This window comes from Mytilinidion resinicola (assembly GCF_010093595.1).
Source record: "Mytilinidion resinicola strain CBS 304.34 unplaced genomic scaffold BDZ99scaffold_16, whole genome shotgun sequence".
Classification (NCBI taxonomy): Eukaryota; Fungi; Ascomycota; class Dothideomycetes; order Mytilinidiales; family Mytilinidiaceae; genus Mytilinidion; species Mytilinidion resinicola.
Window position 1 is genome coordinate 326527 of NW_022985452.1, and position 23376 is coordinate 349902.

The 23376-nt window shown below is 50.9% G+C and overlaps 7 protein-coding genes across 7 annotated transcripts; 3 read left to right on the forward strand and 4 right to left on the reverse strand.

The window, feature by feature from the left end:
- Positions 1-447: 447 nt before the first annotated feature.
- On the forward strand, positions 448-3709 carry BDZ99DRAFT_422682 (uncharacterized protein; the record flags this gene model as incomplete). Its single annotated transcript, XM_033716998.1, has 2 exons — positions 448-624; positions 862-3709. 2 exons carry the CDS (start codon positions 448-450, stop codon positions 3655-3657), a joined length of 2973 nt encoding a protein of 990 aa, XP_033573228.1. The 3' UTR covers positions 3658-3709.
- Positions 3710-4397: 688 nt separating this feature from the next.
- BDZ99DRAFT_538446 (uncharacterized protein) lies at positions 4398-8018 on the forward strand (the record flags this gene model as incomplete). Its single annotated transcript, XM_033726637.1, has 6 exons — positions 4398-4528; positions 4580-4612; positions 4660-5989; positions 6102-7237; positions 7294-7656; positions 7710-8018. The coding sequence occupies 6 exons, from the start codon at positions 4398-4400 to the stop codon at positions 7822-7824; spliced, it is 3108 nt and encodes a 1035-aa protein (XP_033573229.1). The 3' UTR covers positions 7825-8018.
- Positions 8019-8195: 177 nt separating this feature from the next.
- On the reverse strand, positions 8196-9065 carry BDZ99DRAFT_479534 (uncharacterized protein; the record flags this gene model as incomplete). The annotated part of the gene is made up of 1 exon (XM_033722243.1): positions 8196-9065. The coding sequence occupies one exon, from the start codon at positions 9063-9065 to the stop codon at positions 8196-8198; it is 870 nt and encodes a 289-aa protein (XP_033573230.1).
- A 6256-nt stretch (positions 9066-15321) lies between these two features.
- On the forward strand, positions 15322-16304 carry BDZ99DRAFT_523730 (Translin; the record flags this gene model as incomplete). Its single annotated transcript, XM_033725824.1, has 6 exons — positions 15322-15405; positions 15455-15476; positions 15538-15591; positions 15643-15776; positions 15826-15925; positions 15979-16304. The coding sequence occupies 6 exons, from the start codon at positions 15322-15324 to the stop codon at positions 16302-16304; spliced, it is 720 nt and encodes a 239-aa protein (XP_033573231.1).
- Positions 16305-16632: 328 nt separating this feature from the next.
- BDZ99DRAFT_465912 (uncharacterized protein) lies at positions 16633-17295 on the reverse strand. The gene is made up of 3 exons (XM_033720653.1): positions 17125-17295; positions 16952-17073; positions 16633-16899 (listed from the first exon to the last, which is right to left on the reverse strand). The coding sequence occupies exons 1-3, from the start codon at positions 17162-17164 to the stop codon at positions 16738-16740; spliced, it is 324 nt and encodes a 107-aa protein (XP_033573232.1). The 5' UTR covers positions 17165-17295; the 3' UTR covers positions 16633-16737.
- A 1456-nt stretch (positions 17296-18751) lies between these two features.
- Positions 18752-20433, reverse strand: BDZ99DRAFT_362968 (uncharacterized protein; the record flags this gene model as incomplete). Its single annotated transcript, XM_033714706.1, has 4 exons — positions 18752-19067; positions 19119-20207; positions 20266-20310; positions 20387-20433. Coding segments are annotated over 4 exons (1497 nt in total), but the record flags the coding sequence as incomplete, so codon positions are not given.
- Positions 20434-20747: 314 nt separating this feature from the next.
- BDZ99DRAFT_422691 (uncharacterized protein) lies at positions 20748-21370 on the reverse strand. The gene is made up of 2 exons (XM_033716999.1): positions 21059-21370; positions 20748-21002 (listed from the first exon to the last, which is right to left on the reverse strand). Exons 1-2 carry the CDS (start codon positions 21236-21238, stop codon positions 20790-20792), a joined length of 393 nt encoding a protein of 130 aa, XP_033573234.1. The 5' UTR covers positions 21239-21370; the 3' UTR covers positions 20748-20789.
- Positions 21371-23376: the final 2006 nt, after the last annotated feature.

Genomic DNA, 23376 nt, shown 5'->3' on the forward strand with positions numbered 1-23376 from the left:
TGTAATGCATACGCCTGGCTTTCGAGAAGAAGGGGTGTAGCGTCTTATGCTCCCCAAAGTTCATGGCCGACTGCACTTCGGCGAGAGCCATTCGAGAGGTGGTGGACTACCTCATCATCAGTCTGGCAGAAGGTGCGATGCAATTTGAACGATAGATTTAAGGCGAGGGCTTGAAACTGAATAAGCTGAAAAACGGCGAAAAGACGGCAGTGTATGGTGAGGATGAGTGAGAGTCGCGTTAGTGAACGCGAACTGACGCGCTCGCATTAACAGAATCTCCCGGGCCTTCTATTGGCCACCGCTCGCGGCCCACTTTATTTTGTACGGCGCCAAGACTGACGAAAAAGTTCACGCCCGCAGTTGAGCTCGACCCTTCACCGAACAGCACCGTTTCCCTTGCTTCACGACTCACGCGGGCGCCGAAAAGAAGCATTCTCCGATACTGCAATGTCGGCCGCCAGGGAGCTCGACGCCCCTCACACATTGGCTTCGCTGCCTCGACCTTTCGATTCGACCAATGGCCGCACTGTGGCCGCTGGAGTGCATAGCTTGAGCGGCTCCAAGAAGAGGAAAAGGACTGAAATCGCCACTGGGGTCGATGGAGAGGGTGTCAATATATACAGTGTAAGTCTGAAAATCCTATGGCGCCTGTGCAATCGGGCTTTGGGATACTTGAGAAGGTCAGAAGCTGAATTGGAGCGCATGATATATTGGGTTCTGTCGGGACTTGGAGTAGCAGACCGGTTTATGGGCGTATGGGTGTACTTGGGATTTGGAGCGCGGATGTGGTGTACCGGGGGTGGAGTAATTTGGGTGTGAATATTAGCTGACGAAAAGCCTTTCTAGGTCCACTCGCCGCAGCTTGTGACCTCCTACGCTCTCCCACCGCATACGTACTTCACGGCAGCTCCTTGCTCTGTATATCGAAAAGGATCAAAAACACGGACTTCACAACGCTTTACTTACGCGCCTGTCGCGCAATCACTGGCGGGGTCGGACGCTCAAGTAATTTGCTTCACCGAGGACGTCCGAAAAGGCGATACAAATACTTCGAAGAAGTCTACTTTCAGCATACCCAAAGGGGCGAGCAGGGTCATTGCACTTGAGGTCATCCCCCTTGTGGGTACAGAGGAAAACCCTTCTCTAGATCACGATGTTATCAGCATTCACGAGGGTGGTGAAGTCTATTGCTTCTCCGCCGACTTGAAAAGCACGCGGTGGGTCTCTGATGCTGGCGACCTTGCTTCCACCCAAAATGGAAAAAAAAAGAGCATGCTCATTGAGTACGTCTGCTTGACCACCGCTAAAGCGGTCCGCCAAGGACTATTGAAAAGCCGTACCGACGTGTTGACCGCCCTAAACCCATCCATGGGTGTTCAAGAGGACTCTTTAGATGCCACACATATTCTATGCTTGGTTGCGCGCGACGCGCAGTTGCTGGAGGACAATCCCCGCACCCTGCAAATTCTTGCCATCCCGTCCCGGTCTTCCGACGCCATCACCAGCCGCCGCCTAAAGATACAGCATGTACTAGCTTGGGATCTCCCTAGTATTACTACCACTAGCAGCTCGAGCTCACAAGATAACCCCATTTATTCACTCAACTCCAAATCTGGCATCCTGCATCAACTCATCCACGGCGTAATAATCACGTACGATTTCTCAGGCACCATTCCTCGAGTTTCATCGAAATTGGAGGTTCCGCGAACGTCATTGCAATCCTTCGTACAGCTCTCATCAAGTCTTTTGTTCACATCCTCGGAGAAATATTGTGGCATATTTGATGTCAAATACAACTCACTCCAGGCTCTTTGTACATTGACGTCGAGTGACGGTATCCCGATAGACTCCAAGAAAAGGAAATTGTCTTCAGACTTTGGCCCTGGATCGGCTCCCAAGCTCTTGGCTTACTTCTCGGACATCGACACGGTGGTAGGGTTGGCCAAGGGAGAACTGATTGGAATCCAATTAGGAATTGAAACGAGCACAGCAAGAGGAAGAAAAGAGACAGAAGCTCTTCTTATCGACTCGATTGGCAAGGGCCTTCGACCCAAGCGACAGAAACCCGAGCTTCCCAAACACTCTACTGAGCCGCTTGACAAATGTGTCGCAGATTTTCCTGATGGCTCACAGCAATTCCAGCGCGAGGCTAAACGTGAGGCCAAAATGGACAAATGTGCGAAGTCTGGCAATGTGGCTGAGTTTGAAAAACTTTTTGGCTTCGCAGTGGGTGCTAGTGCTGAAGCCCCAAAGAAATCGACCGAGCCAAAGTCTCTTCTGAATGAAGCGGATCCGGCCTCGCAGAAGCTTCTGAACGGCACCAAGACCGATCATCTGACCAACGGATCTGGAGTATTAAAAAGCAAGGACAAGGCAAAAACGGAAGTCACTAACACGTCGCGCGATGAGTGGAAGCTTCCAAAGTCGATGCCAGATTCAGCCCGACACCTCTATCGACGCCAAGCCACATATGCCCTTGGAAAAATCTTTTCGTGGGCGCCATTCGCGAACGGAGAGAGATACTCCAAGTCGAGTCTGGCCGTCACGTCGTCAATTGTCATCTCATTTTACCCCCCAAAGGTTTTCCGATGGCTTTTGCAAGGTGGGCATCTCACGAAGCAATTAATCGAGCGCGCTCTGCGAGAGCAATCGTCGCATGAGCTCAAGGAGATCAAGTCTATTGCCGACGGAGATCTCGTTGCAGCAATTTTCAACTTCGATCCGAAACTTCAAACCCTGCGTTTCGTCTTGAGTCAACCGACCTTCCTACCAATTGCCGAAGTGGTTCAGGCTGTTAAGATTTTGATTCAAAGTTTTGACGACGATCGTGCTCCCCAGTCCACGCCCCGGTTACTCACCAACGGTGCGACGTCCAATGACGACGAGAATGGGATGGACATCGACTTTGAGATTGAGATTGAGGCAGCAACCCAAGCTCTAGACCACGCACAATCACTACTCGAAGAAGACAATCTTGCTACTCGCGGCCAGGCATTTCAGCATGCTCTTACCCGGTTGCATTCCTTTCCTCCTCCGCTTATCACCTCTACTCTACGCGACAATTTGACGCATCATGAGATCGGCATCTTCACAAGCCTGCTTCAAATCCAGCTCCATAACGGCGGGTGGTCATCCTACTATATGGAGTCCGACTCGCATGAAAGAACTGGCGAGCTGTATGACCACTCGATTGTGATTATCGTCGCGCTTCTCACCTGCGCGCTCGATGCGATCGGCATTAGCGGCTGGCTCGCGGCTGCCAACGCACCAAATATGGAGGATTCGACGGCAAACTTACTTGAGACTCTGAGCCAAGAAGTCACAGACACGCTGACGGGTGTCTGGGAGACGCTGTGCTTGAAGGGCTTTGTGAGCGACTTCTTGCGGCATGCGTGGAGGAGTGATAGGCGGGAAAGCGAACGACGAGAGTACATGGCGCGGAAGGAGCACAAGCCAATTCTGGTTCCTCGACGAGATGACGAAGATCCCGATGTAATGCTTCAAGAGAACATGCTACCTCTGGGGCCGGGCAAGCCCGCACTTCAGGGCACTAAGATTGGGAGTAATGGCGTAGTCGAGGTGAGGAGCAAGCGAGAGATGGGTGCATTGATCAGTCGGCGCGTGCCGAAGTATAGCGTTGAGCGGATTGTGATATAGATATCCTGCATCAGATTCAAACAAATGCGAACAGGCACATTACTATGGCCGTATTTCATATATACATATCCGATCGCATCGTGCTTTTCTCTTGGTCTACTATTTAGGAGGGAGGAATATAGGCGATCTGTGCAAACTCATTTGGCATTATTCAAGGTTCGTCCATGGAGCCTACAACACAACTCGGATGTGCGGCTGTCGCATGCATATCTGTGCAGGACCTTGGGTGCAAATAGCTTTCTTCTATTGGACTGGGCAATATTTGGAGGCAATGTCTTGGTATCTTGGACACAGACTAAGGGCTTGGTATCGAAACGGACCCATGGACAGAGGCAATCGTTGCAACTGACGGACTTCGGCTGAAACCCAGAGCACCAACAAAGCGGAAGCTGGAAACGAAGCATGCTGCTGAGACGCCGCTCACAGCCGCAATGTGTCTCTCAACACCGCACGAATTGCCTATTCGGATGTTGGAGATGGAGCACGACCCTTCGCGCCTCATCTGAAGTTCCGCGATCCGTGCTGACTGACACAAAAACAATTCAGCGCCCAGCTTACCAGTGCGCCAGTACGGGCTAACCCCAGCTAGTGGTGGCTTTCATCCCGGCGAGCCGATCCCTCCGTCCAACATCGCCAACTCACAGCACCGACGCGTTCCACTGCCCTCAACATTTTCCGTCCAAATGGCTTCTCCGGAACCCTCGCCTAGCGAACAGGCAAAGACCTCGGCTGCCTCCAAGATGTCGAGTTCGAGCGCAGAGGGGGTTGGCCAGCCCAAGGCGAGCGCCGACGTGACCAAGAAGCAGTCGAAGGTGAAGCAGTTATGGAGCAAGCTGGACCTGGATGTCGGGACTTTTTTAATCATGATGAAGTATGTTTCACCCTTCAGTGTACAGTTTGGCGACAACTCACGTGTTCATAGGGCTGCGCTTCCTCCTACAATCGCTCTGGCAATGTAAGATTCTCCTGCCGTTGCTTCAATTAACGCTCACAGCTCTCCAGGTATGAATCTAATGCCGTTTCCACCCAGTACGGCACCCTCGGATACCTCGTGGCCATTATCTCGATTCTTGGATTTTGCATAATGCCACGCGCCAAGTTTATCCAGACCATGACCATGAATATCATCGCTACCTGTATTGGCGCCGCCGTCGCACTTCTAATGATCTGGAGCTCTATTCAAGCGCGGAAACACACCACTCCCGCTGGTGCTCCCTTGGCTGGATACAACTCCTCCCAATCCGCCGTCTGCGCTATCTGGCTGTTCTTCCAGATCTACATTATCAACTCCATTAAAGCAAAGTTCCCTCAATTTGCTTTCCCAACCATCATCTACTCTATCTTCGTCAACGTTGCAGCTACGTATGGCCCCGAGTTTGGCACCATGACCCAAGGGATATCTTTTGCGAAACGCCTGCTTGAAGCATTTCTGACAGGCTTTGCGCTCTCCAGTGGAGTATCTCTGTTCGTCGTTCCGACGAGCTGCAGACTAGTCGTATTCAAAGAGATGACTGGTTATATCGGTGTCTTGAGGGGAGCATTACAAGCACACAAAGGCTACATGCTGAGCCTCGAGACCACTGATATGTTTTCCGGAGACGTCACAGACAGCAGCGAAGACAAGAAAGGCCACAAACCAAAGAAACCCACGGAGAGACCGGAAGTTGCCGCCGTCAAGAAGAGTATCGCTGCACTCACCGAACTACACGGAAAGCTCCATGGTGACCTCCCGTTTGCAAAACGCGAAGTCGCATACGGCAAATTAGGCCCGGACCAGCTTGAGGAGATCTACAAAAAGCTGCGCGCTATCATGGTTCCCACGATGGGACTGGGATCGTCGATTGATATATTCGGCCGATATGCGGAGATGAACCATTGGGATACCTCGCCTGAATCTAAACAACAGGACCCTGAGACGCAGGCCCGTAGACAAAAGGCTGTTACGGAATGGAATGAGATCATGAAATCCGTCCACGAGCCATTCTCAACCATCATTCAGGTCATGGATGACGGACTCGAACATGCCCTTCTGACGCTCGAACTCAAGAAGGCTCCGAAGAAAAAGAAGAATGCGACGGAAGACATTGAGGCCAAGGGCGATACTGTGAAGCCAGGAGACGCCGGATTCGCGGACTATCTGGATAGCCAAACAGAACGGTTTTACCAAGGCAAGGAACTCGCACTCAGGGAATGGTGTGATCTCAAAGGCATCAACTTGCCAAACGACTTTTTTGAACATCCTTCGAGCTACAAAGACGTCGTGTCGGACGACGTAGCTGAAGATGATGGCGATTACAACCGAAACTCAAAGCAGCTTTACCTCCTACTCTTCGTAAGTTATTTCTATTGATCCCCGACTGCGGAAATACAGTTCATCGGAACACCAACACGCCTCGCACTTCCATTGTGTCCCGGTATGATCATAAACTAACGCCCTCGTGTAGATGGAGTTCCTACTTTATTCCGTCAGTCGTGCCGTTCTCAGCCTCGTCCGTTACGCAGACGAGCAAGTTGCAGATGGCAAGATGAAGAAATCTAAGCTCATTATGCCTGGCAACAGGCGTCTGAAGAAATGGCTGGTCAACATCTTCAAGGTTGAGGATTCTACCGCTGAGGACACCACCACAACCGGCGACGTCGATGGAAACAAGTCCACCATATATATGGGCGAGGCCTACAGTGCTCGAAAGGACCCCGAACATCTTCCCCCACAGACCGCATGGGAGCATATTGGGGACTTTATCCGAATCTTTCCGAGATTTCTTCGATCCTCCGAGTCAGCCTTCGGATTTCGCGCTGCCTGTGCGACCATGTCGATCGCTATCGTTGCCTACCTTCATGATACCCAAGTCTTCTTTATAAAACAACGGCTTGTATGGGCCATGATTATGGTCGCCATCAGTATGACGCCTAGCGCTGGCCAGAGCGCATCCACGTTCTTCCTCCGACTCATCGGAACTGTCCTCGCCATGGTCTTATCATTCCTCATGTGGTACATTCCTGACGGAAAGACTGCTGGTGTGATAGTCTTCCTGTTCATCTTCGTGACCTTTGGCTTCTACGTTCCGATTAAGAAGCCGAAGTTCATAATCGTCGGACTCATCAGCGTCGTCACTGCTACCATGATTATTGGATACGAGCTTGAGGTTAGAAAGATTGGTAAAATCGCGGCAAGCTCCAACGGCCAGCCATACTATCCAATCTACACGCTAGCACCATATCGGCTCGCAACAGTTGCAGGAGGCCTTTTCGTAGCATTCGTCTGGACGTTTTTTCCATACCCGATCTCTGAGCACTCTATCATCAGACAAACCCTTGGTTGTGCTCTTTATCTGTCTGCGAATTACTATTCTATCGTTCACGAGACCGTTCGCGCTCGAATTCGCGGCGATGAGGGTGACTTGACGACGAAAGGTAGCCCCGGAAAGAAACTCGAGAAGGCTCGCCTCAAGGTTTTCTCAAAACAGATGCTTGTGCTTCAAAGTCTCAAAACAAACACTGCTTTCCAGAAGTGGGAAGTCCCCCTGGGCGGTAAATTTCCAAAGAAAGAGTACGATACCATCATCCAATGCGTTACCAAGTAAGCTGTCTGCATTCATGACATGCGAGAGGACCTCTACTAACAACTATCATCAGCATCGTGCAATACATGTCCCTCGTTGGATACTCTTCTCACACCTTTACCGACATGAACTCCAATCACGGCGACCCTTCGGAAAGTGAGTGGTTTGAAGATTTCCGACGTCTGATCAGCTCGGTCAACGTCACTTCACACGAGATCACTTCGCTTCTTGCTCTACTCTCCTCGGCCATTACGAATGGCCAACCACTGCCCCCATATCTAACGACCCCCAAGCCTTATCAACTCTCTGCTAGGATTCGTGCTCTTGATAGAGACATATTGAGCGTTCGGCACATTGCCGAGCCTGGCTATGCCGCTTTCGCCGTCATGCAAATATCAACACGTTGCATTATTGGAGACCTCGAGAAGCTTTTAAAGTAAGTATCGTATCTATCAATGACCGTCGTTCTCGTCTAATAATATCCCACAGAAGTGTAAAGATTTTAGTGGGAGTTCTCGATTTCTCATTCCACATTGTTAGCACAAACAGCTCACCTGCGAGCTCTTCCAGCTCGACGCTCTTCAAACTGAGCAAGCAGGAGTAGACCGCTACATAATCCATTACCGCCTCTCGCACCCAAGGACACTACAGAAATCAATCCGTCTGCAGCTCCCCATCGCAGAAGATCCGCCCGTCCTTCATATACCTCACATTGACCGCTCCTGCCCTCTCCCTATCCATAGCCTCCTTATACTCCCTCTTTCTCTTCGCCACCGGCCGTGGCAATACAGCTCTCGACTGCACTCTCATCATGTGCACCTCATTCTCAACCTTAACAATCATCTCGTACAGTTCCGTCGCCTTATTTCTCGCCGTTTCCATGCAAACCTGCACCCACCCCTCGAACTCCACGATATCTTTTTCTAGCAACCGCGTTGGGAAGACTTCATCATGCCACCAACCCCGGAGGTATACTCAATCGGCCTCCTTATACAGCAGCTTCCCTGTGGCCCTCACCACCTGCCTCAATTTAGCTTCATCCTCTACGCAGGCCCATGCTATCGCGTGGAAGTCGGGCTTTGGGTTCTTTATCGAGGTGATGGGCGTCAGGCCTAGCAGTAGCTCGTGGAGTCCGTCTATCACAGCCTCCGCTCGCTTGAACGCGGTGACGGTGATCTGTAGGAGGAGGATCTTGACGCGGATCTCGCGGGGAAGGTTGGGGGTCAGCAGGGCGATATCGTCCGTGCCCCGAGGGCCGGGGTCGAGGAGGAGGGAAAGCCCGCTGTGAAGGGTGGTTAGTTGGAGGCGGCGGTGCTTGGGGATTACTGTGATGTAGGTGTTCATGCGGCTGGGTACACGAGAGCAGTGTCTTGCGGTTGAGGTTGTAACAACCCTAATATTCGTGCGAATATCCCGTGGTACACTTGGATTGGATCGTGCTGCCTCGTGGACTCGGCGTCGAGAGGTTTGACCCTGGGTTGGAGTAGCCCTAGTAGTTTTGCGGACCTCTTGTGAACCTGGTGCCGCTGGCGGCTTTGGTGAAGACGGCGGCTTCAAGCTAGCTACACCGATACTCAGCCCAGGTAGGCGTGGAGTCGGCGTCGCGACTTGTTGGACAACCTGAAAGGGCCCTAGGATCCGTATAGTCATGTCAAATCCGAAATCAAACACTCTTCCTTGCTTGTTATCATTCGCTTGATCACATTTCTTAGATCCAAGATACTGGTCCAGCACCGCGAAGGCAGCATGTCCAAGCAACATCCAAAGGATTCGACATATGAGATAGACGGACCAACCCCATGCCCATATGGCCCACGCCAGTGGGATAGCGAGAAAACCATTCATGGTTGAGATTTCGGCGTGGAACTCTAATCTCAGTCGTCCCCGCGGTTTGTGTGAGATATACGTGTAGGTGATGTTTCCTCCATTTCCCCATGCCCCGACGGCGCTTATATGCCCAAACCCATCTTCGCAAAGGTGAATGTCCCGGAAGCTCCCCGAATCGCCTGCTCACGGTTGCAAACAGTTTTCTAGCTCCTCACTTACGATTCCCAAGGTTCGTGCACGGTGCACGCGCCCACTCCTATGGATGACCTCACTTTTCACCATGGTATAGTCGCGGGTCGACAATAGGAGTTCTTTCTATTGTTCCTCAATAGGCAGGCTTCCTATTGTTCGTCAAATCCTCTTCTTATAAGCTTCTCCCTCGCCCTTCTTTTCTCATCAGCTTCACAACCTCATCGTCGCGATCACATCAATCTCACGAACAACCTCAAATTCCACTCACATAACCATCATTTTGCGAACGCACTCACCACCTCGACGCACCTCAACCCACTCAAACCACGGCCAAAACTTCTTTCAACCTACGTCAAAATGCGCGCCCGCTCCATCGCCATCTCCGTCCCCTCCGGCTTCGCGCCTCTCCGCAGCCAGCTCCTCTCGCCCTCCTGGTTCGCACCGCGCGCAAACCGTCGCAGCGCCCCGTCTCCCACCACACCAACCTTCACTGCCACCAACTTCACTCAAACCGCAACCTTCACTCAAACCACAACCTTCACTCCAACCGCCTTCACCTCACCAGGCCGCAGCGTAATCGACGGGCGAATGACTTCCCAGGCCCCCAAGCGCCGCAAGCTGAGCACCAGCGCGTTTGTGGAGGTGTTCCCGGCGGACAAGGATCGGGTGGATGCTGCTGGCACCGGAGTTTGTGTGGGTAGTGGCACTTTCGGGATCTGAGGGGAAGGGGAAGGGGAAGGGGAAGGAGGAGGAATGGGGATTTGGGAGTGAGAGTGAGGGGAGTGAGGATAGTATGGAGATTGTGGGGGTGGATGCTTGAGCTGGACTTTAGCATGAGAATTGAAATACTACTTGCTGCTGCTGCGCACTTGCTTGGTACTGCGTGAGGTGGCCTGGTGAGGTCTGAGAGATGCGAAAGGTGTCGTTTTGGAGAGCGGGTAAGCTCGCTGGGGCACCTCAGACGACGGTGGTGGGATGGTGTACACAGTACGTCTATTCCCAATTATATTACGTGTTTTCCATGAACAGAAATCCCTCCTTTCCGCTCTTGATTGATTGAAACTGGAATTCTCTTACTGTCCTTTTGACAGCGTACGCAAGTGTCCGAAGTACCTCATGCCTAACTAGCAAGAACGATGTCATTTCCAGAGCTCGCAAATCAGATACCCGTATTTTCATAGCCTGATGTCTTGCCTCTTTACGCAATAGCCCAAATCAAATCTATCATGCTATCGTTCTGACGTGCTACGCGGCTGTCTGAAGCACGTCGTGACTAACCAGCTTCGGAATAAGGTGGATGTCATTTTCCAGGGCTGTGAATTAGATACCTCTTCTCAGGACCTGGTTTCCATCCTCTTTGCTTAATAGCTTAAAATGGCTCCATCTTGTCGTTGTTTGGATAGCGTACGTAGGTATCTGAAGTGCCTCATGCGTAACCAGCTTTAGCGGAAGGAAGATGTCATTTCTAGGGCTTGTAAATCAGGTCCCTTTCTGGTAAGACCGGAGTATCTGCTGCTTTGCTAAGTAGCTTAAACCAGAGCTGTCTGGTATTCGTTTTGATAACGTATAGAAGTATCCAAGACACCCCATGCGTAACCAGCTTTTGAATAAGGACGATGTCATCTCCAGAGCGCGCAAATTGGACACCCGCTGTGCAGAGCCTGGTTTCATACCTCTTTAGCTAGGCGACATAAATTAAACCTATCTTCCGGTCATTTTGACAGCGTATCGATACATCTAGAGGACCCCTTGCACAACGAGCCTTAGAGTAAGGTCGATGTCGTTTCCGGGGCCTGTAAATTAGATACCCGCTTCGCAGGGCCCGACCTCCTTCCTCTTTAGCTAAGCCGTCTGGATTGGAACTGCCATGCTACAGTTTTGACAGCCTACGTAGAGTTCTAGAGGACCCCATGCATAATGAGCTTCATGATAACGACGATGTCATTTCTGGGGCTTGCATATTGAGTAGCCCTCTTCCAATAGTGGAGCCCTTCAGTCGGCGGCCTTGCCACGTATCTTTTTCATACCCATTCAATACTACATGAGATGCCCCGAAGAATTTTTAGAAGCTCAAAACTTATAATTTTGGACAACCGGTAACCTCCCCCGCCCACCCCAGGCGGTGGCAGCTTGACCCCCTAAATCCCAGCCTCAGCCTAGCTAACATCTTGTCGAATCTGCCACCGCCAGATGTTGCAGCCTGTACTTTGACGCAGTCGCCACCCCTACTCCAGCGATCAAGGCTTCTAGCAGTGGGGTCGATGCTACATAGAGTCGGTCCTAGTAGAGGTCCGACAATGGACGAGCAAATCTATGGCATTGCGCTGAAGGACGCCATGTCTGCCCTGCCCCCTTCTACGGCTCCGGGCCTCCACCTTGCCAACCGCAGGCCGAACTTACCAGCGGTACTGAATAGACTGGACGACTACAAGCTTCGTGATCTAGCCGATGATAGTGTAGATCTACCCGCAGTCCAAATATCCAGTGGATGCAAGGAGGAGCAACCGCGACAGTTGCCGGTTCAAATTGGTTCGACACTAATATTCTACGACGAGTGCGAAGCGAGAGTCGATGTTCCGGAAGAGGTGCCTTCGGTGAGATTTCGACGGTTGAGGGCTTTCAGCAAATGCCTTCTGGACGAGTGTACCTTTCCCTCAGAAGGCATCCTTACAGGACGTGTAATTGGGATTATAAGGCTGCTTGTTGCCAATCCTTGCGCTACTTCTAGACGGGTCTGAAAGCCCTATCCCTCGCGATGTTAAAATTTCAGCGGAACGAGCGGCCTGTAGAAGCTCGATTGGCAGTTCCGGTGGCTGTAAGGTTGTAAAAAGGGTACGATTGGTATGAAGTAAGATGACGAGGTGGCCCCCGAACTGGTTTGAAGACGAGTAGCACGAGGGGCTCGGTGACCGATTGATGGTTAACGATTGGTGAGGCGGACTATGGCATCGTCTTACTTGCTAAGAGCTATCTACATGGTAAAGACATGCATCTTGAGACCTTAGTTGCCGTTCGGCGTTAAGAGAGAAAAATTATATATAGATAAAGGTAACAAGAGAAACGGATATCGCTCGAATCTAGGTCGATCAGCACTACCACACTTCATCCGCCTCCGCTTGCTCGTACCTTAATAGCTCTGGCGTGGTCGATCTGTCGGGCCCGGACGGTCGATGGTGATGCAACGTCGTTTACAAATGAATTCGGGACAAAATTCGACGTCGTAATGAGCCTTGCGACCCATATTCTCTTCGTTCTGGAATCCAGTGCCACGTGATATGGCCGAATGCAGTCAGTATTCCCTTACAAATGCGAGTCACATAGGTGTGAGCCACCGCGTCTTCCATACGTGCAGCAAGCGGCTCGTTCAGGGGGGGATCCATCACGCCGAACATCAGATTTACTGTGATGATGTATTCAGACTTCAGACCGCAGGTTGGGCAGATGTAGACATTCTTAGGATTTCCTAGCTCATTGTCATCTCCGATAGACGCCGTGTGCCAGTAATGGCTGCCATCGATTGAAACCGTAAGCGTCGCGGCTCAGCCTTCCCGTCTTTTGACTATCATGACTGGGGGAGCTGGGGACGAAACTTGGTCGAGCTCGACATAATCTAGGCATGCCACCGCCAGAGGTGGCTTAGAGGAGTAGATTATTCGTCAAATCGATAGAACTAGGTCTCACTTGAATTTCTGAAACTGCGTCGAGGGACTTCAAGCAGCGGCGAACCCGTTTGTAAACTATCGGAGTTTCGGAAGGATCTGGAGTTACTGATGAGATTGAATTTCTTTTCGGACTGGTCGAAAAGTGGTTGGAACATCCGGATGAACCATTTGAGAACTTAGCATCTCCCTGCATCTGAAAAGGAGGCGCCATTTGGCAGAGCTCGTGATGATAACAGACGAAGAAGACGCACCTGGAGCTTTACCTATTATGTTTGGCGTCATCAGGGGTGGCCTAGGGCTGTAAGAGGTTTGGAAAAAAACATCATTTTAGTCCTCATTTGTTAATCCGAAAACACGGTAAGGGACCTCACACGGTGGCATACGAGGTTACGCAGCTGGAAGTCTGGGTAGCATCATATAGTTCGCGTGTGGAGCGCATGGAACAATGGCATAGTAAGAGCTGGAGAAGGAAGCAGGGACGGGGGACTGGCGAGTTGATATACTTCAGAATCCAGCAGAGTCTTAGCGCTGACTCATACGCTCTCAAATATGTACCTGAATGTAGATTCCAGTCATCTACCTAGGCATCTTGACTGTGCCTCTCAAGCGTTCTCTGCAACTGTAAATAGCGCCGCCTGGGGTGGCCTAAGGAGGTAGATGGGTGGTCAAGACTCAGGACTTATGTCATTTTCAAACCTCCGAAACCATGCTGAGGTAACTCAAGCGGCGGTAAGCGTACTTAAAACGGGTAAAGCTCTTAAGATATTGTTTGAAACTGTTATAGATTGGAAATTGCTCTCAAATTAGCTGAAAGTGATGCGGAGTTTCGGACGGGATGTTCGAGAACTTAGGAGATCGTGGCGGCCAAAGCTGGCGACCTCTCAGACTACGATAGCTAGCTGGACTCAGAGAGACACTAGGAAGATAAAAAGCATATAGTGCTAGAACCCTTCTTTCGAACAGTGGATGGCATTGTTAGGGGTGACTCGTTAAGGGAAGCGATTAGTCAAACCGATCACTCGAAATCTGATTGGGGTTTCCGAAAATACGTTAAGGGACCTCAAACAGTAGCACATGAGCCTATAGAAATGGAAATATTAGTACAGTAGGCCTTGATCGTACCCGGGACAGAAACCATCTGGCCTAGATAAGACCCTAACTGATAGAAGAGGAAGCACGGCACATTAAGAGATTTTTGACAGCAAATTCAAGCACTTACACCGCAGTACAAGGTTTGAAGACGTCCTTGAAAAGCGACTGCTTTTCTTATGCTATAAAAGCGTCATAGACAGGAAGGTAATAGTTATAAGATTTTGGAGACGGTCATGTGTACCAAGAGAAATACTCATCTGTAGTGTGAGAGGTGTAAAGAATTGCTTAATAAATGTTCGCAGTGCTTCGATAATTAATTAGGAGATGTAGAGTATAGATCGTCTCTGGGAACATATCATAACTGGAAGCTGGACTTGAACAAAGCCTGGAATATTAGAAGTTAGTGGTAGAGCTTCTAATAGCATGAGGTGAGATATGCCCGCTCGTAAATCGTAATAGATGTTGAAGCTAATGGATTGAGGTTCCTTAGATCAATCACGTGTGAAATCAAAGCGTGGTCGCGTTTCCACGGCGTTCCATGAGATTCCATGCCGACTTCGGAGCTCCTCACCTGGCCACCCGTGCACCCGTGGGCTGCTGCCTGGAGGCTGCGCGGGTGAGTCAGCGCCAAGACTCTGCTGGATTCTGAAGTATATCAACTCGCCAGGCCCCCGTCCCTTCTTCCTTCCTCAGCTCTCTTGTATGTTTCCACCTCCCCCGCAATGCTGATGCTCCTGCTAACAACATTTTTAGTGCCTTTTGGCTTAGATCAAGTGTAGTATCTGTTCTTTTCAGTTTAATCTCTGAAACGATCCTACGGGATCTCTCAAGATTAATCCAGTCTTTGGAAACCGCTCCTGGGCCGCTGGGCTTGCCTATGTCCAGGAGCACAGTGTCGCTCGTATTGCACTGCCTCGGGCCGACGCGAATTTTTTTTCATTGAACTTCCCAGCTGGTCTGGGACTTCGAAGAAGAATATCTTTTCTGCTTGCTTTTGGAGCTTTGCTGGTGGTTGGAAGCGCTTCTTCACTGCTTGTGCTGGCGAGGCCGCCACCTGTCTGTTCACAATTTGCACCATCTCTTACCTTCGCTGAACGCTGTAATTTAGTTAACCAGCTTGCATAGCTCTTTCAGCAGCTACTGAATCCGATTATCATCACCTGAGACTGCTGCATTGCTGTGATCTGAATTTTGATGCTGATTGTGCGGCCTCAATTGTCCGCCTGCTTGCAACGTGACCCTTACCTGCCCGGCGGGCTGCCCGCGTCCGACAAACAAACATGTAGCTCTTTTTTCCCGTGAAGATCACATTTCCTAAAATCCTCGTCATGGCGGACCGCACTGGGATGGTCGATCCCGCCATCTTTGAAGATCTCCAAGCCCGCATCGACGAGGAGACCTCCGTCCGTGAGGTGAGGCAGCTCAAGCTCCCCTCCACCCAGCACATCTAATACATCGCAGGAGCTTCGCGGCATCATCCAGAGTCTGGAGAAGCAGAGCATGTTCCCCGCCTTTCCGAAACCTCCATCGCTGACTTTTTCTAGACAAAGCTGTACAATTCATCCTCGCCAGAGCCCATTCCACCCCCGCCTATGCCTGTACGTTCAGGACCTCTACCTTCTACCAGCGCGCACAACTAACTCCTCCAGTCTCGAAGCTCGTCTCCGACGCTTCACTCGCTATCGAAGATGAAGTCAAAATCATCGCTAAGCTGTCGCAAGCTGCTGAGAAGCTCCCCTACTACAAATGGAATACAATGTGGTCAAGGCAAATTCAGGATGCGGTACGACTCCCCAGCGTAGTCTGTCTGGCATAAACTGAACATGCCCAAGACATACGGAATTCTCCTCTGCGGCTGGCTAGGTGGAAACGGCAGCGACTCCCAGCCTGGCCGCCTGTTGACCATTGAAGAGGTGGGAGGCATCATGAATGGTAAGGACCACGCCCTTCGTATGCTCTATCCAAGCTAACAACGACATCACAAGTGCCGGTCAACCTCAAAGGACGCGACGGTTTCCACCTTACGATCGAAGAATACCTCCAAGCCTTGATCTCTCTCGTCGATGAGCTGGCCCGCCTTGCACGCAACTCCGTCACTCTCGGCGATTACCTTATACCCATCCTCATAAGCCAGTTCATCAAGGATCTCCACGCCGGCTTCCAGATCCTCAATTTGAAGAACGACTCCCTCCGGCGCCGTAGCGATGGCATAAAATACAGGGTTAAGGAAGTCGAGGACGTGGTGTATGACCTTTCCTTACGGAACTTGATACCCAAGGACGACAAGGGCAAAAAGGACGACGCCACCTGAAGCTCCCGGTTAGCTTTATGTGGTTTCCCACTGATCGGGAGAGATCTACGCTGATCTCATACTCAAGGGAGTTTGGAGTCTGGGGATAAAACACTCGGTGGGTTGGGGACTTTTGACGGCATAGTCAGCCTGTTGAGGCACATTAAACGGCGCCGGCAGCAGACCAAAATTTACACTATCGAGTCTTTATCACAGATGATCAAGTGCACAGAACAAAGTATAAACATCACTGATGGGCACAAGGTTATCAAGTGCGCGCGAGAACCCCTACGAAATATATTCGCCTCGGTCAGTAATGTCCCTGGATTGGAAGATTGCCACGTCACAGCTCTGTGTACACTGGTTCGCTACTGTTGGGAGCGTTTCCATGCATGCTTAAATTTTGGACGAGACCTAAATTCAACGTCTTGGACTACTCTGGTACCTCTCCAGGTCATCCCATATGCTTCATCCACTCACGGGGGGGTAGCCGCCTTTTTTTTTTTTTTGAATTAAAGTCAACAAGTCTTCCAGCGACTTGACCTTTACGAAATTTGTCTACTGCTTCTGGGAGTTGAACGAATGAGAACTTCTCATGTGATGGTTTAAGCAAACCCTAGAAATCTCGTTATTCTAATACTTCTCCGCGACTTCGGAAGTAAGCTTACCCTCGCTGCATAGCTCAACGCCTCTTGTGTATCTAGCATCGAACCTACGGCGGTACCGATAATATGCAAATTCTTCGCGACATACCACAACAGATCTGCTCCTACAATACACCCCGCCGGAGCTAAATCACAGAATTAGCCAGTATCAACCATCCACCTCCAAATCTACTTACGAAGCCCAACACACATCACCCGTCCCACCACCCTCACCATAAAGGGCGCCGAATCACACGCCTGCTTACTCCCTTTTCCATCCGTAATCCTCACCACCTCCTTCGCCACATCCCCCGTCTCCAAAAATACACAAAAGCCTCACAACCCAGCTTCATACGCAACACCCTCTTATCCCTCCCCCCATCCACCCCCTACAACCGTCATCCCATCGCCTTCGCCTTCGCCTTCGCCAACTGCCCCCTGCCCCCCCTCCCCCAAATATGTCCCACCCCACCCTCCCGCGCCCGCGAAAATCGGCGACCCCCCCGGCCCCAACCCCCTCTACTTCAGACTCATATAGATCGTCGCCCGGAACACATCACCGGCGCCGCCACGAAATTCATCCACGCCCGCCGGGAATCCGCGTCATGTACCGCATCGGGCGAATTGCGGGGAACCTGGGGAACAGTCTGCTGAGAGCTGTCCAGAAAGGATATAGTTGTTGTCGTCGGATGTTGGCCCTTGGCGATGAGCAAGATCACAGTTAGACAGTTTAGAGACCCGTGATTGGACCCCTTCCTTCCTTACTGTTAGCTCCCGCAATGCTTCTCCTGGTGAATTTGGTCTGGCACATTCGGATTCGATGGCAGGAACCCGGGAGGCTGTTTCAAGATCGGCTGAGGGATCGAGTCTGGATTGGCGAGTCGCAATATCGGAAAGCTTTTGGAATCAGGCTAGCATGGGCATGGGGGGGGAGGCCCTCAGTTTTACTCAAGCAAATTGCCAGACTCAACGCACAGTGGGCCTTGGTTTAGAGTGAGCTTGGAATTTCTATCTCATCCCGGGTCGCGTTCGTCTGTTTTTTTGCATATGCGTTTCCCAATATCAATCCGTGGTTACCAATTTTTTTTGGTCTTGATGAGACATTCTGTTTGGACTATGATAGCATTTCTTCAATCCTTTTCGCGTGTTCCTTCAAAAAATGATGATCGTCCTCGTTGCGTACCATCTCCTATCCTTCACAGTATCCGGCACTAGTCAAGGGCGTTCGAAGGGGACTGAAGGCCATTTGCCCTGGCATGATGCTGGGCTATGAACACTGCCATTGATTGCCCAAACCCCCCGTTCCAACTCTTTCTCGGAATCCACATTTGTTCTCTTTGCAGGTTTGGGACACACCCCGTGTAAGAATACGCACAACATGTCAGGTTTGGTTCCACTCTGCACAAGAGAGCCAACGACTCTCCAGACCGCATCTGCACCATCGCCAGCGCAGAACATCGTAGATTTTGTTACTGCGCAACTCCACACTCTTCGTAGCGTGCCCACATGCTACACGTCTCAAGGATACGCGGGCCCAAACAACGCCTGGTCCTCCGAAAAATCGGCTTCCCTCCAGATCCTCCAGGACGGCCAACGGCCATGTAATTCATGCGAGTGATCAATCAGAGAACCATCCTCGGATGGAAGATACCTGCTGAACAGTAATCCTTTTCCGAGAGGATAAGCCCGCCACGCCCCGGACCGGGGCCCAGCCTGTCTTGCGACTTCGGTCTCTGCGGCACCATCCCCTCCCAAGACAAACCACTCCACCCACACTCTCTCCTCCCGCTTCCACGAGAAGTTGTCGACGGAAAAGCCGGTGCTGAAGCGGGCGGAGAAGCGCCCGTTGCCGTCCATGTTGCCGTCGATGACGACGCTGTAGAGCCGCGTCCTGTCGACGGGCCAGCCCGTCGCGGGATCGACTTCGCGCTCTTCGATCTCCATGGCGCGCGTCGCAATGACGACGTTTTGCTGCGGGTCCCAGAGACCCTCTCTGGGTGGATTGAGAGCAAGCAGGGCGATGGCTTCGCGGCGGGTGATGGGGCAGCGGCAGCGGTTTGCGCAGAAGAAGAGCGGCGCGACGACAGATCCTTCGAAGGTGAAGTTGGCTGCGGGGCGAGCGGAGGGCGAAGAGGCGATGCTGGAGCCTGCGGACGAGGGCGATGCGGACGGCGCGGCGAAACCTTTGGACGCGAGCACGAGCTTGGCGTGGTAGACCAAAGCCTTGAAGGTGTCCAGATGCTGGTCGTACTGCATTTGGCTGGTCTCTGTGACGCAGGAGATGAAGATGTAGGTGGCGTAGTACGTGACTCTGAGCTGGCTTGCTATTGTTCGGTCTTCCTTTGAAAGGGCTCCGTTGCGTTCGAGGGTTTCGAGACCGCTCAGCCAGGAGTGATGGCAGTCTAGGAGGTAGCTCTGGAGCTCTACGTCTTTCTCTGCTATTCTGTCGCCTTCGAAAAGCCGCTTTCCCCAGTCGCGGATGAAAAGGAGAGAGAGGTTCCGTAGCTCATGGCTAGAAACTTGTGCGTCGAAAATCGTAGTGAAAGGTCGCATCTCGAAGCTGGTAGGAAGGTGGTCGGATACCTTTTCGACTGGGACGCCGTACATGAGTGCGGCTGCAATTGACCGAATATAGATCGGCAACAACATTTCTTCTATCAAAGATGCTGAGCTGCTCGAAACGCTGCTCGTGCTTCCTGGAGGAGATTGCGGGGAAACTGACCCATTCGACGAGCTGATTGCATGTGTCTTTCTCCATGCCGATATGATGTTTAGCCCGTTAGTCAAGTGCATGAACGCCGTCGCCCAGTTTCCCCGCATGTACTCAATGCAGATGAATAGTAAGCACGTGACGAGCCCAATCTCGGGGGTGTAGGAGGGCTCGACCATACGGTCAGCGAGATGTTTAACAGCTTTGTTGTAGTTGAGGAGAAGGATCTTGTTTTCAGATCGAGCCGCGAACCTCGTGCGTGCATCTCTCAGGTTGCCGGACTCGGTCTTGTGTAGGTAGCCAAGAGCTATCAGGGCGTGACGAATGGCAGGCTCGGATTGGGCCAGTTGAAGGGAAATACGGGACCAGAATTCGCTATCAAAGTGGCTGGATAGTGTTGGCCGAGCGCAAGCATGATAGAATTCCAGATATTGGACATTGTCGCCAAGACCAGACAGCATAGGGAGCCCAGGTCGGCGATTTGATAACTGCTGGAATACGGTAACCTTAAACTGTAAGTCGCTGATATCTTGGGGATACCCATCGCATTTCCGACCTGTACTGGTGCATCTGGAGAGGGGTCAGAAAGCACATGACATGATGGAGACGCGAGTCATGCACAGCATACCTGAAGCAGCTGGGCTTTTTCTCATCGCATTTGACGCGTCGGATTCTGCCAATCGTACATTAGCGGCCATTCTCTATGAGTCTCGGCTGTTCCGGTATCGAGTTGCATGCGGGATACCTACTTGCAGGTCAAACACCCCGTCCGCACTTTGCTGCCAGCTCTACGGGTCCTTTTTGGCAGCTCAACGCGAAATACATCTGATGATGCCGTGACCATATTGATAAAGGCTCCAATGATGCGTTTGTCTTGATGCGTGCCATAACTGTGGGAGAGGAATACTCAGGAGAAGTTCGGATAGGGTTGGAGAAGAACCTAGGAGGCGTAAGAGCCTAATCTGACTCAGGTATAGCTTAGGATTTAGCCGTCACGTGCTTTTACGAGCCAGCCAATCATAGCCTCAAGGTATATTATATAATGGGGTGGACATTAGAAACTCAATGCTACTGCTTCGGTTCTTAGAAAAAAGAGTATTTCATGAAGTTGTTGCCTTGTAGTCCATTATTAACTATCTTTCTAGGCTTTCGTTATCCCCTGTCTCGTACCATCATACCCTTTGTCCTACGTAAGGCGAGATGCTTCCACGTAGGCGACCACTTTTCAAGGTAGTATTTTTGGCGCTGTTCACATCTGGGTGCCGATCTGACCTCTTTGAGGAACTCTATTTGCCTCTTTGACAGAACATAGCTGTGATGGTTGTGTACATATACAGGGTTACGACACGAATATGGATCTTCCTGCTGATCGAAATGTTAGCATTGTGGGCGAGAGGCAAACGAGTGAAATATGAAGGTACCTTCTCTACACCAGAATCCGGGTTGTAATTGAGCAGCGCGTCAATTAAATCTCTATTTCCCAAACGTTGTGCTGTTTCGAAGACCCGCTCCTTCGTAGATCCACGATATGCATTGACACTCGCCCCGGCTTGTAGCAGCAGTCTCGTCATGTTGACCATTCCTTTTTTGACTGCAATCATCAACGCGGTCTCCGACCCATTGTGCTGAGCATTGACATCTGCCCCAAGTGCAATGAGTGATTTGGCTAAGCTAAGATGACCGACGTAGACAGCAGCGTTCAATGCAGTCTGCAACTCTCCGCCCCATGTCAACTCTAGCACCGAAAAAAAGAAGAGCGAAGAGAGCACCCGTATCGATGCTTACACATGCAAAGTAAAGAGCGTTCCCCAAAGACTCCGTCGCAACGGCATCGATGTCTACTCCTGCCTCCAAAAGCAATTGGATAGTTTCGTAGCGGCAACGTTGCGCTGCGCCATATAACGCACTATGAGTACTACAATAGCTACTGTGCCAATTGATATCAGCACCGGCATATATTAGTATCTCGACGAATCTCTTGGGGCAACCACGCGCTGCGACCCACAACACTGATCTGGTCTTCATTATGTTTTGGGAATTAGGATCCGCGCCAAACTCCAGGAGTTTTATAGTCAAATCTTCGTTCATGGTCTCAACTGCCCAGAACAAGGCAATATCCGCGAGGTCTTTTGGACATGGATCCGTTTTCACAAATTCCTCGATCAGTGGTATGTCTCCTGCATCTACAGCGCATTGCGCTAGGTCGAGCCCCATTCTAGATCGAGTTTTTGGAGGCAGAAACCCTGGTAACCACCAGTCAGAGACAAGCGGGTAAAGACCACAACAACAAATGATGGTACTGAGACCCAGGCAGTAAGGCTCCACCTGAGATATTCTACTAGTGTAGCTTCGATGACTCCAGAAAGCGTAGGATATTTTGCATATGTCCTGTGACAGCAAAAAGGACCTCAACAGCTGTCCGAGTCGATGGTCCTTCGCTTGAGGTAAACAATTCCTAGCATGTTCGACCCAATTGTTCTGGGCGTACTCATCAATATCCGTAGAGCTAGGCTTAACGAATTTTCCGCCACCCGCCTGGGTTTCGGAGAAGAAGATCTTCGGTCTCGAAGCTGGATCCCACCTCTCAGCCGTCCGCGGATAGGTTTGAAAAAAGCCCGCTTCAAGCTCGTAAGAAAAAGGCCCTTTTCGTTGCTCACACCATGAACACTGGCTTCTTCGGAAGACCAAAGATGATGGCATTTGGGCGAGTAAACACACTTTCGATACGAACAAATCTGGCTCAGCATTCTTCCAATATTTGTGAAAGTATTCCTGAGCAGATAAGTGACAGAATCTGTAGATTTTGAGACTAGCGTCTCTTACTACGAGGTTTCGGCAGGCGGAGAGAATGAACTCCCCGGAGACATCTTTATAGTCGATATCACCGGTCTCCGGGTTTCGGGATACTACAACAGCCAGTATTTGTATCGTCGGTGGTGTGATGCAACATGTTAGCCATTGAAGAGCTCTTCTGGCAACATCCGGCTTGCTTCCATTTTCCTTCTGTATTTCGTCAAATATCTCGCGATAAGCGTTACTGAGATCTTTAGGGAGGCTACCCAGGCGCGTTCGGATGTCTTCTTCGAGGTCGAGATCTAGGAGGTGCTCGATCTGTAGACTTGCCCATTGGAACCTATAATATAGAAAGTCAGCAAACATTGTGCGGTATCACAGCGCCTAGCCGGAAGCCTGCGCACTTGTTTGGCATTGCTTGAAGCACTCCGCGGGAGAGTCAGGGCGGGATGAAAAGCATGAGGCGCTTGGGTTTTGCAAGCTCTCAGTCTAGCATTGTAGGTAGACGAAGGTATTTTGCTTACATGCCTTGTGACTTCTCTTGGAGAGTCACAGTAATCTTAATCCGGAGGTCATCGTCTACGAGTTGTTTCCATTCTTTGCGGGCATTTGTGATCTTCTGGGCGATAAATGTAGAAATGTCTTTTCCGTTGTCCGCGGCTTCAATGCACAGATTTCCGGCGAATTCCATTCGAGTTTTGATATCTGTGTCCCATCTACCTGATATCAAGATTTTCAAAGGGCTAGAAGATTCGGAGATCAAGTCGTCGAAGATATTCATTATGGTCTGCCTGGATAACCTATCGCACTCGTCTAACGCATCAAGTACTAGAGTCACCTTTGGGAAGGTAGCGACGATTCTGCTCATGAGACTTATGCATTCTTCGAAATGCAGACTAGACAAGCGACCATCTTTTGCACAGTTCTCCTTTCTTTGTTGGTATTT